General features: G+C 49.7%; 1 protein-coding gene across 1 annotated transcript; it reads left to right on the top strand.

Moving 5' to 3' along the window:
* Nucleotides 1-223: 223 nt before the first annotated feature.
* On the top strand, nt 224-11095 carry jazf1a (JAZF zinc finger 1a). Its single transcript, XM_064349121.1, has 5 exons — nt 224-531; nt 6153-6225; nt 7115-7299; nt 7419-7588; nt 8294-11095. Exons 1-5 carry the CDS (start codon nt 417-419, stop codon nt 8468-8470), a joined length of 720 nt encoding a protein of 239 aa, XP_064205191.1. The 5' UTR covers nt 224-416; the 3' UTR covers nt 8471-11095.
* Nucleotides 11096-11176: the final 81 nt, after the last annotated feature.

Raw genomic sequence — 11176 nt, forward strand, 5'->3', positions numbered from 1 at the left:
GTTGTACAATGCTTAGACGAATGTGTGTGCGTGTGTGTGTATGTGAGAGAGAGATGTCTCACTTTCCCGATGGTAAATTCCTTACGGAAGGTCGGTAGTGGTGAGAGATGAAGTTTTATTGCTGTAATTGATCCTTTCGTCAATATTGTCAGTGTGACACGCGCTCGAGCTGTTGGCTCAGCAAGTATGGAAGGCCATTATTTCCATAAGCAAGCAACAGGTAAGCATGACGTCACTTTGTGCGCGTGCGGCGGACCCCTCCTCCGACAGATGCCCCCTCTCCGTACCCCCACCCCCGTCCCGCAGCCCTGCCTCCCGCCTCCGCCCTCAGCCCCGCTGCTCCAGCTGCTGTAGCCGCCGCCGCCGCTGCCTGCTCTCCGGTGTCCGCGTCCGGGTCCCCCACTCAATGTAACACCATGACGGGCATCGCCGCTGCCTCCTTCTTCTCCAACTCCTGCCGGTTCGGGGGCTGCGGGCTGCAGTTCGACAGTCTGTCCGAGCTGATCGTGCACATCGAGGACAATCACATCGGTGAGTGCGGGGCGGAGGGCGAGCGAGGCGCTGCAGCCTTACCCAAACCGCGTCCTGACAGCGCTGTTGCTAGGTGTGGTGTCTGGCGGTCATTTGCCTCCCCCAAACTCGATTTATGTCAAATGAATTGCAGTTTGAACTGTACTTTGTTTCTTGCTTAATACCAAATGTGACGTTCGGGGCGTGGGACCGACCACGCCGCCATGCAAAGCCACGGAACACGTATATCCCGAGCGAGTGTCACCAACGTTAGCAGTGTTTACTAGACAGCTAGCGCTAGCTAGGCCCGGGACGTGTCTGACTGCGGAGGTGACACCCGACCTAAGCAAAACGCACCGTGATATATTACTCTCGATGCAAGGCGAGAAATCGTGTTTCATTTGAGTCCGGCTTTGAAAATGCATTTATCCTGAAAACTTTGCAAGTTTGTAAGTGAAGAATTGTTTGAGATGTCGCTCGGAAAGTTGGCTAACGTTAGCTAACGCGGTGGGGAGTGGAGTTGCATTACGTTTCGCTAATGTGAGCAAGACAATGGGGACGGCATCGCAGATTCATTGGGTGTTGATAATATATTTATTAGACTTCAGAGTTATTGAAATAATGGCAATACGAGAACTTATCATCCCGAATTTCGCTCCCTGTGTACTTGGATCTGGTACTTTTAGCTGGGTATGCTAGTTAGCAAGCAAGCTAGCTGTCTGGGAACTAATGTTAACTATCAACTCCTAAAATATTATACTCTAATGAGCTATATGAACCATCTAAATTTAGTCTACATCCACTTGTAGAGTTCGTGGATTAAGCCTACGTGACTGTCACACTGGAAAAATAACATTTGAAATTAGCCATCAGCACATTAGATGCCACAGTTGCACACTCGCTTGCAGAAAGGATTACGGTTTTGCCTGAAGCGAGCTTGAAATATACAAATGCAAAAAAAAAAAAAACTATATACAATAGTTGTCAGACATATTTAAACATGAAATTCTGTGGTTTGTGCAAATGTGTGTGCGTGCTTCGGTGTGGGGCGGGGGTCTAGTGTAGTTTTCAATGATCATGGCTGGTCTGTGTGCGCTTGTTTGTGCACAGCTATTAGGTTACTAAACATATTAAATCATTGAACGGATTTCTCCTGTCCTTAAAAGTTTGTCGCATATCTAGGCTACATGTTTTTGAAGTTTTACGTCTGGTCATAAGCTGGTTCCTTTTCAGACTCTGCATGGAGGCGGGACTTGTGTTTTCCAGTCAATAACATTTGAAAACGTACCATTTCCCCACAAACTGGCAATACGTTCATTTGAGAACCCGTTGAGTCATATATGGTGGTCATGGAAACTTTAAACCCAGTGAAAGTCCTTGGGTTGACATAGGGAGCATTTATCAGACACAGTATTAATCGTAATGGTTATGGTAGTGTTTAAATCATATCCATGTTAGTATTACTGAGAATGAAAATGATGATATGGTTGTGGTTGTACAGTGCGAGAGCTACGTTTGCATAGTTATTTCTCTGATAACTGTCATCTGACCCATTTGCGTATATGTTGTGATTCCTGAGTCTTAAGTTGCATTACACGTGTTCGCGTGTGTCTTATGCAGTCACTGGCTGCACAGAGAATTTGCCTAGGGAGCAGTAAACCTGAAATTTGAAGCTGAAGTTGATGGTCTTGTAAAAGGGAATTCGGTAGAGGTGGTCATGTGACTGCCTGTGCGGTATCAGGTCAGAATGTTGCTCCTCTTGTTGAGAGTGAGCTGGAGCAGAATCCTATAGGACTCCGGGGGACGGAAGGCTAATTATTTTCCACAGGAAACGCTCTTTTAGTGTTTCCCTTGGCGCTGTTACTCTGGATTTTAAAACATTATTGTAATGATTATTAATAACATGTTAACCTCTTTACGGGTGTGTGTCTATGTGTATGGTGTGTGTGCGTGTGTCTGAGTATGTATGTGTGTGTGAGTATGTATGGTGTGTGTGTGTGTGTGAGTATGTATGATGTATATGGTGTGTGTGTGTGTGTATGGTGTATGTGTGTATGATGTGTCTGTGTGGTGTGTGTGTGTGTGTGAGCAGTGAATGCACGTGCTTCATGCTGAGAGATGTGAGCCCATGCTCTGGTGAGCTCGTCTCCATGGTGACCAGCTGTCGCAGTGGGGGAGGGGCGCATTCATTGGCTGTGAGAGTGTACATCTGCTGTCCTTCAGGCCAGAGGCACCGCCCCCAACATCTGACCAGTGACATTATCACTGGTGATAAATCAGAGGAGCCGAGCACTGTGATGTGTGTGCTTTGAGGCCGTTGCTTATCTGTGATTGGTTCATATCAGTGTTTGCTATTCTCTGATTGGTGCATTTCGGCAGGTGGTACACAGGGACCCTGTCCATCTGTAGTGGTGCTTATGACCTTTGACCTCTGGCATTGTTGGGTGACTGCATCATTCTCAGAGCTAATGAGGAAGCTCAGTCACTGCAACCCCACCCTGCCCTCTGACTGTATTAATGGTGAATAATCAATAAGCACTCACAGAAACAGGAGCAGGACTCCAGCACGAACCATGACGGTTACAGGATCAGAACCTACCGATGTCCGTCCTGTACTCTGGCCTTGATTGCAAATGGCGTTCTGCAATGTTCATGGACCTGTCTGTATAAGTGGTTCCGACTTATCATTGTAATTATCAAATAATTTATATTGCAGTAAATAGCTGCATGTCTTAAATAGGTCCTAGACGTGGTTTAGCCATGCTTCCATGTGTTAAACAGCCACCCTATTGCGGTGTGTGGTGTGTTCGATAGCTGTGTCAGAAATTAAACCCGCCTTTTACTGAGGTCAGGGGGTGTAGTGTCAGGGGCCTTGCGTGATAAGAGTCAGGTAACGCCTGCTGCGCCGGCCTCCGCATTGATCTCCATAGAATCCAGTGGTGCAATGTCGCCCCCTGTGGGTGAGGGAGGAGATTACCCTGTCTCCAGCTCCACTTTAACTTGGAAAGTATGTCTGAGTCGTGGGTTCAAGGCGATCAAAGTTCTCACCAGAGATTTTTGTACGCCTTGCAGTGTTGTGGTCAATATCACATGTATGTATGTGTATATATATATATATATATATATATATATATATATATATATATATATATATATATATATATATATATATCGTGGGTGTCTCACGGAAAAGGAACAAAGGCAGCGAACGATCCTCCGGACGCCAGTTTCGAGGGCGTGTCAGTGGGCGTGTGCTCCTGTCATGGCGCACTGTTGGTTCGAGCGCGTCGGGGAAAACGCGCCGCAGCGTTCCGTAGCGTTCCGCAGCGTTCCGTAGTGTTCCGCAGCGTTCCGTAGCGTTCCGCAGCGTTCCGTAGCGTTCCGCAGCGTTCCGTAGCGTTCCGCAGCGTTCCGTAGCGTTCCGCAGCTGAGGAATGCAGACCGGAATGACGGACGGGCCTCTGCCTCGGCAGGTCTGCTCTTCTCCTCTTTCACCTGTTTCTGCTCGCCCCTCGCTCGCCCCGCCCCCCATCCAGCCTGCATACTGCCTCACTGAGAGAGAGAGAGAGAGAGAGGGGGGAGGGGGAGGGGGAGGGGGAGGGGGAGAGAGAGAGGGATCAAGAAAGCAAAGGAGAGGGAGAGCAATAGAGTATGTGTGTCTGTGCGTGATTAATCTAGACAGTCACAATGGTATCATGTTATATGTTTAATGGTAAATATAACTTTAATGGTAAATACAAATCACAATGAAAATACCATTTATTTTTAACATACTGGCTAAATGAAAATTAATTAATTAAATTAATTAATTAATTAATTGAGTATTAAGCAATGTTAAGATACTTCCACGCCTGTAGGTGGCACTGTCATTCTTGAGTCACTAAGTTGCAGTATGAGGTGTATGGTTTACACTAACAAAGCAGTTTTTCGTATACAGATTCATTCTGTATGTGCATCTCCTGTAAAGGGGTTTGGTGAAATGCTAGTTCCTCATACCCAAGGGTACTCAGCTCTGGGTGCGATTGTCATTATCACCAGTAGAGGGCAGACCTACGCTGTAGATCCGGTTGGAATGTGCGTGAGTGTGTGTACGTGAGTTAGTGTGTGGGTATGTGCATGAGTGTGTGGATGTATGTAAGTGTGTGTGAGCATGTGTGTGCATGTACATGAGTGTGTATGTTTGTGAGTGTGTGTGTGTACGTGAGTGTGTGTGTAAGCGTGAGTGTGTGCGCGTATGTGTGTGTGTATGTGACTGTGTGTGTGTATGTGAGTGTGTGTATGAGTGTGTGTACGTGAGTGTGTGTGTGAGTTTGTGAGTGTGTGTGTGTTCTCTTACAGTCTCAGGCTTCCTTCAAGCAGCAGTGCTCTAAATGACCTACTGAAGCATAATGAGGCAATTAGTGTTTCCCAGAGTGGAAAAATCTGAACTCTATGAACCCCCACACGTGGAAGTGTGAAATGGGGTGGGGGGGGACACCCGCCTGCTTCTGAGACCCCTAATTACCTGGGAGGGTCGGCCTCAGCAGCCACCCCCTCCATCCGGTACCCCACTGCTCAGATAAAATTAAAATGCACCGAAACGCACCTCGCCTGCGTTTACTACCACACAGATGCTGTTCCTGTGTTTGGCCAGCAGAGGTCACTGCCGGGCCTTTGGATTGCAGCTGCAGCAGCAGTGGTGGCTGTTCGGCTCCAGTTGAATGAAACTCCCGTGTGTGATGAATGTAAATCCGTGATCCTGGGGCCTGGGAACACACGCAGGGTATTAATATTGACGAGGTCATAAGGCGAGCGCCTTATTGCTTGGCTTTTGTGTAGTTGTGGTAAGTCAGCTCTGCAGGGTGTACAGTGAAAAGGCATGATGCATTTCAGAAGTGCATTGGTAAGTGCACCCCTCCCTCTCCATACCCCCCTCTCTCTCCACATACCCTCCCTCTCCACACACACATCGGGGTCGCAGTGTGTGGTCCTAGGTTGCTTGCTTCCTACCTCCCCGAATGCCAGGTCATTGTTTGCTTTAGCTGATGTAATTGGTGAGTGGTGAGGTCATCGATGTTATAACAGCGTGTAGTTTGGCCAGTTGGCCACAGAGGGGCAGCATTGCCTCCCTGCTTTGCTCTCAGAAGCTCAGCCATAATTAAATCCCCTTGAGTGGAGCTGCAGGATGTTTGAAGTTTGGGCTCAACCCCTGCAGCGTCTGTGTGAGTTTATGAGACAGTGAGTGTGAGTGTTTCTGTGTGAATGGTTCTGTGTGTGCGTGTGGTCTCACTGTGTGTGTGTGTTGGGGATTTAATTAATGACTAACTGGGGGGTTGAAACTCGGAATCACTTCCCAGACACTTAATGTTTTTCTTGTGAATCGGTGAGTGAGTGAGTGAGTGAGTGAGTGACTGAGTGACTGAGTGACTGAGTGACTGAGTGACTGAGTGACTGAGTGACTGAGTGACTGAGCGAGCGTTTGAGTGAGTGAGTGAGTGAATGTGTCTGTGCACTCCCTATGGAGAAGCTGAGCGTCTGTTTATATACATTTAATGTTTGATTGGTCTGTTCTCTCTTGGCCAGGTATAGCTGATTACTGATTGGTCTGTTCTCTCTTGGCCAGATATAGCTGATTAGTGATTGGTCTGTTCTCTCTTGGCCAGATACAGACCCTCGAGTGTTAGAGAAACAGGAACTGCAGCAGCCAACCTATGTTGCCCTGAGCTACATCAACAGGTAAGTAACTTGGTGTTGTCTGGTTTAAGCTTGACTTTGTCTGGTTTATGCCTTTTTTAGGCCTGATTTCCTCTGGTTTAAGCCTGGTTTGCTCTGGTTTAGTCCTAGTTTAGGACTAGTTTCCTCTGGTTTAGTTCTGGTTTTGGCCTGGTTTCCTCTGGTTTAGGTCTGGTTTAGGCCTTGTTTAGGCCTGGTTTACTGTGGTTTAGTATGGTTTAGGCCTGCTTTAGTCTGGTTTAGGCCTGGTTTAGGCCATGTTGAGACCAGGTTTATTCAGATTTAGGCCTAGTTTAGACAGGTTTAGGCCTTGTTTATTCTGGTTTACGCCTAGTTTAGGCTTTGTTTAGGCCTGTTTTTGTCTGGTTTAGGCCTGGTTTACTCTAGTTTAGGCCTTGTTTAGGCCTGGTTTACTCTGGTTTAGGCCTTGTTTAGGCCTGGTTTACTCTAGTTTAGGCCTTGTTTAGGCCTGGTTTACTGTGGTTTAGGCCTAGTTTACTCTAGGCCTTGTTTAGGCCTGGTTTACTCTGGTTTAGGCCTTGTTTAGGCCTGGTTTACTCTGGTTTAGGCCTTGTTTAGGCCTGGTTTACTCTGGTTTAGGCCTGGTTTACTCTAGGCCTTGTTTAGGCCTGGTTTACTCTGGTTTAGGCCTTGTTTAGGCCTGGTTTAGGCCTGGCTTACTCTGGTTTAGGCCTTGTTTAGGCCTGGTTTACTGTGGTTTAGGCCTTGTTTATGCCTGGTTTACTCTGGTTTAGGCCTTGTTTAGGCCTGGTTTACTCTGGTTTAGGCCTTGTTTATGCCTGGTTTACTCTGGTTTAGGCCTTGTTTAGGCCTGGTTTACTCTGGTTTAGGCCTTGTTTAGGCTGGCTCTGATTGGCTGAAATGCTCTCAGATTCATGACGGATGCGGCGCGTCGGGAGCAGAAGAAGGTCCAGCCCAAACTCAGCCTATCACTGGCAGGGGGCATGGCCAGGAACAACGTGGCCACGCCTCCACGGCACAGCAGCGGCAGCCTGACCCCCCCCGTGACCCCGCCCATCACCCCCTCATCCTCCTTCCGCAGCAGCACTCCGACAGGTAACGAGCACTGTGTGTGTGTTTGTGTGTGTGTGTATGTGTGAGGGAGAGAGAGTGAGAATGGGTGTGCGTACCCGTGTTGTCTTGGTAACGTGGCTCCACTCTGGCCCCGCCCCCAGGAAGCGAGTATGACGAGGAGGAGGCGGAGTTTGAGGAGTCTGACAGCGACGAGTCGTGGACCACGGAGAGCGCCATCAGCTCCGAGTCCATCCTCAGCTCCATGTGCATGAACGGGGGCGAGGAGAAGCCCTTCGCCTGCCCCGTCCCGGGCTGCAAGAAGAGGTACAAGGTGAGCTGCCTGCGCCCCCTCACACCCCCCGCCCCCCGCACAGTCACCCGGCCCATACGTGCTTCAGGGCTCTCGAGTTCGGGCTCAAGGTGTAGAACCCACCCTGTTTCAGGGGTGCGTCCATTTGGGGAACGCCATTTCAGGGGTGGGTGGAGTTCAGGGTTTTGTTGTTCCAAGGTGGTGTAGATTTGGGGTTACTCTGTCCCAGGGTGGTGTAGATTTGGGGTTACTCTGTCCCAGGGTGGTGTAGATTTGGGGTTACTCTGTTCCAGGGTGGTGTAGATTAGGGGTTACTCTGTCCCAGGGTGGTGTAGATTTGGGGTTACTCTGTCCCAGGGTGGTGTAGATTTGGGGTTACTCTGTCTCAGGGTGGTGTAGATTTGGGGTTACTCTGCCCCAGGGTGGTGTAGATTTGGGGCATATCTCGGTTTCCATGGTGATGTGCCTTGAATGCCACTAATGGCACCCTATAACAGTGCAGGAGGTGGTGCTCTGAACAGGAAGTGAGAAATTGCAGAACAGGAAGTGACATCCCAGACATGTAGAGAGAACGTGTGTGGAGGCTGGATGGAACGCATCAGATTCAGATCTGTGTGGGTGGAGCTTAACGGCATGGTTGGAGCCTCTGATTGGATAAGGGGTTTAGGGGTGCATTTTATCATGTGCTCTCTCTCCCCCCCTCTCTCTCTCTCTCTCTCTCTGCAGAATGTTAACGGTATAAAGTACCACGCTAAGAATGGCCACCGGACGCAGATTCGCGTTCGCAAACCCTTCAAGTGCCGCTGCGGGAAGAGCTACAAGACCTCGCAGGGCCTGCGTCACCACACCGTCAACTTCCACCCGCCGATACCCACCGACGCCATCCGCAAGCTGCAGCCCTAGCGCCGGTCGCCATGCCGACGCCATCCGCAAGCTGCAGCCCTAGCGCCGGTCGCCATGCCGACGCCATCCGCAAGCTGCAGCCTTAGCACCGGTCGCCATGCCGACGCCATCCCCGAGCCGCAGCCTTAGCGCCGGTTGTCATGCCGACGCCATCCCCGAGCCGCAGCCTTAGCGCCGGTTGTCATGCCAACATCATCCGCCAGCTGCAGCCATAGTGCCAGTTGTCATGCCGACAACATCCACAAGCTACAGCCACAAGCGCTGGACGCCAGTGCCAACAACATTCGCTAGCTTTAGCTGTAGCGCTGGTCGCCGTGCCAACACCACTCCCCCTCGTTTCTATGCCACACTACAGGTTTAAGTGCATGATTTAGATTTTTTTTTCTTTTTTGTGTATTTTCAGGATGATGCATCTTTTTGTAGTTTTGTACATTTGCACATTTGACCTGTGATTTCTCTTACTTCTCACCATGGTGCTAATCAGGGAAAGAGATAGAAAAAAGAAAGGGAGGAAAAAAAGTCTGGGAGGAGAGAGAGGGCTGGAACCCGGCTCCTGCTCCCGGGCGGGGTGGGCGGGGTGGGTGGGGCGGGCGGGGGGGATCCATTGTGAGCGTGTGGTAGAACACAGTGTTTTAATGATGACCCACAGGTCCTAAGAGAGGGGAGTTTTGTGAACGATTGGAACATCAGAAGGATTGTTCTCTGATATGGGAGAAAAGTAGATCCACATAAATGTGTGTATATAAATTTATATCTATATATAAACTTTCATAATCACGTCATATATAAAATATAGTTTACGCTTTATTTCCCAGTTTTATACAGTATTTCATATATTTTAAGAGATTTTTTTCTTTGTTTTATTGGATATTCCCGCCGTTATTGTTATTATGGACAGAACTGCAGCAGGATCATTCCTGGGGGTGTGGAGGCCTCTCAGATCCAGATGCTGCGTTTGTGTTCATTCTGTGGGAGGAACCAAGGGCCCCAAAATCACTGTCCCCTGTGAGAGGAACTGAGGGCCCCAAAATCACTGGCTCCTGTGAGAGGGTCCCGCTGCACCAGGGGCCCCTGTGAGAGGGTCCCGCTGCACCAGGGGCCCCTGTGAGAGGGATCCCGCTGCACCAGGGGCCCCTGTGAGAGGATCCCGCTGCATCAGGGGCCCCTGAACCTGTCCAGCCTTGCTGCCATTGGAGCACAGGTGCCAGTCTTCTCCCCTCAGCCACAAAATATTCTTCTTACTTTTTGTGTTAATTTTTCCTTGTGCCTGCAGTTGCCAAGACGACGGTCAGACGCGAAAGGGGCAGAGTCGTGGAGGCGGTGTCTTGTCTGTCGGCTTGACCTGTGATTGGTGTGCTAATCGCGTGCGCGGTTTCCGCGGGACCGTTGATTGGCTGGTGTGGCAGACTGCAGCATTCCAGCATTGAGCCCAGGCTGTGACTGACGGGAGCCTCAGCCGGGTCCACAGGCCGCGAGGACCGTCTCTCCTGCTCAGCACAGCGGCATCTCAAGCCTCTTTAAGGGGGTGGGGCTGGTGATCGTGGGAGGGGTTTGCGAGTTGTGGGAGGAGTTAGGGGTGTGGAGAGATAGGGCCGCCTTGGTGGCTAACCTAACGCTAACTAAGTTGCTGGTCAGTGTTCGGTAACGTTAGTTAGCTGCCATTATTGGTTCAATTCAGTTCTGTTTGGCAACCTTAGCTGGCTGACCATGATGGCCTGAGGATTTGCTGTGGGTCTCATATTTTGTAAAGTAACAACTTAAGGCTGGAGAATAAGATTCCTATTCACTTCTCTCGGCTCATAGGGGCTAGCTAGCTACCATTAGCTGTGAGTCCACCAATCAGAAAATCCGACTATACCGTATATGTATTTTTTCCTATTACGACTGCAGTTTGACTTCTATGGACCGATATCCGTGGTTGGAGAGACTTTTTGCATTTTTGACCAAATTCATATCGTGGGTGAATGTGCGGTGGTGGTGTGCCTTTGTTGCCACGGCGTTTGTTGCCATGGCGGTTGGCTGGTAGGAGTAGGCGGGGTTGAGAACAAAGTGAGGAGGAGAGGTTTTTGATTGTAAACACAGGAGCGAAGCAAGGGAGGAAATCCTGCATAGTAGGCCGTTAAAGAGCACTGAGCATAGGGATGGAGGGAGGGAGGGAGAGAGGGAGAGAGGGAGCGAGGGAGGGAGGAGTGTGTGGTTCAGGGTGGCACTCAGCTGATGTGAGAAAGGGAGGGAGAGAGGGAGGGAGGGAGGAGTGTGTGGTTCAGGGTGGCACTCAGCTGATGTGAGGGATGGAGGGAGGGAGGGAGGAGTGTGTGGTTCAGGCTGGAGCAGACTTGGCGGTATGCTGCGGTTCGTAGCAGTCAGACAGTATTAAGCAGTAGCCGCAGAGAGGAGAGTCTGTTTCCGTATACTGTGTACAGTGAATGTATGGTCATGTGTGTCAGTGCCGTTGAGATATATTTGGGTGTGTTTCCGTGGAGACCAGTGTTTCCTTTGTGTGTGAAGGCAGCAGAGGCTCTGTTAGACTGAAGGTGACTTCAGACCTGTCGTAAATAAAACGTAAGACTCTGCTTTCTAAGAGCACATGTGACTACATTGTAAAATAAAGACTGTGCCTCAGTACAGAGTGTTGAGGGATTTTATTGGCTTTGCGTGCCAGACCTTTGCACAGACACGCCCTCTTCCCCCAAAGACACGCCCTCT

This window comes from Anguilla rostrata, chromosome 8 (genome assembly GCF_018555375.3).
Source record: "Anguilla rostrata isolate EN2019 chromosome 8, ASM1855537v3, whole genome shotgun sequence".
NCBI lineage: Eukaryota > Metazoa > Chordata > Actinopteri > Anguilliformes > Anguillidae > Anguilla > Anguilla rostrata.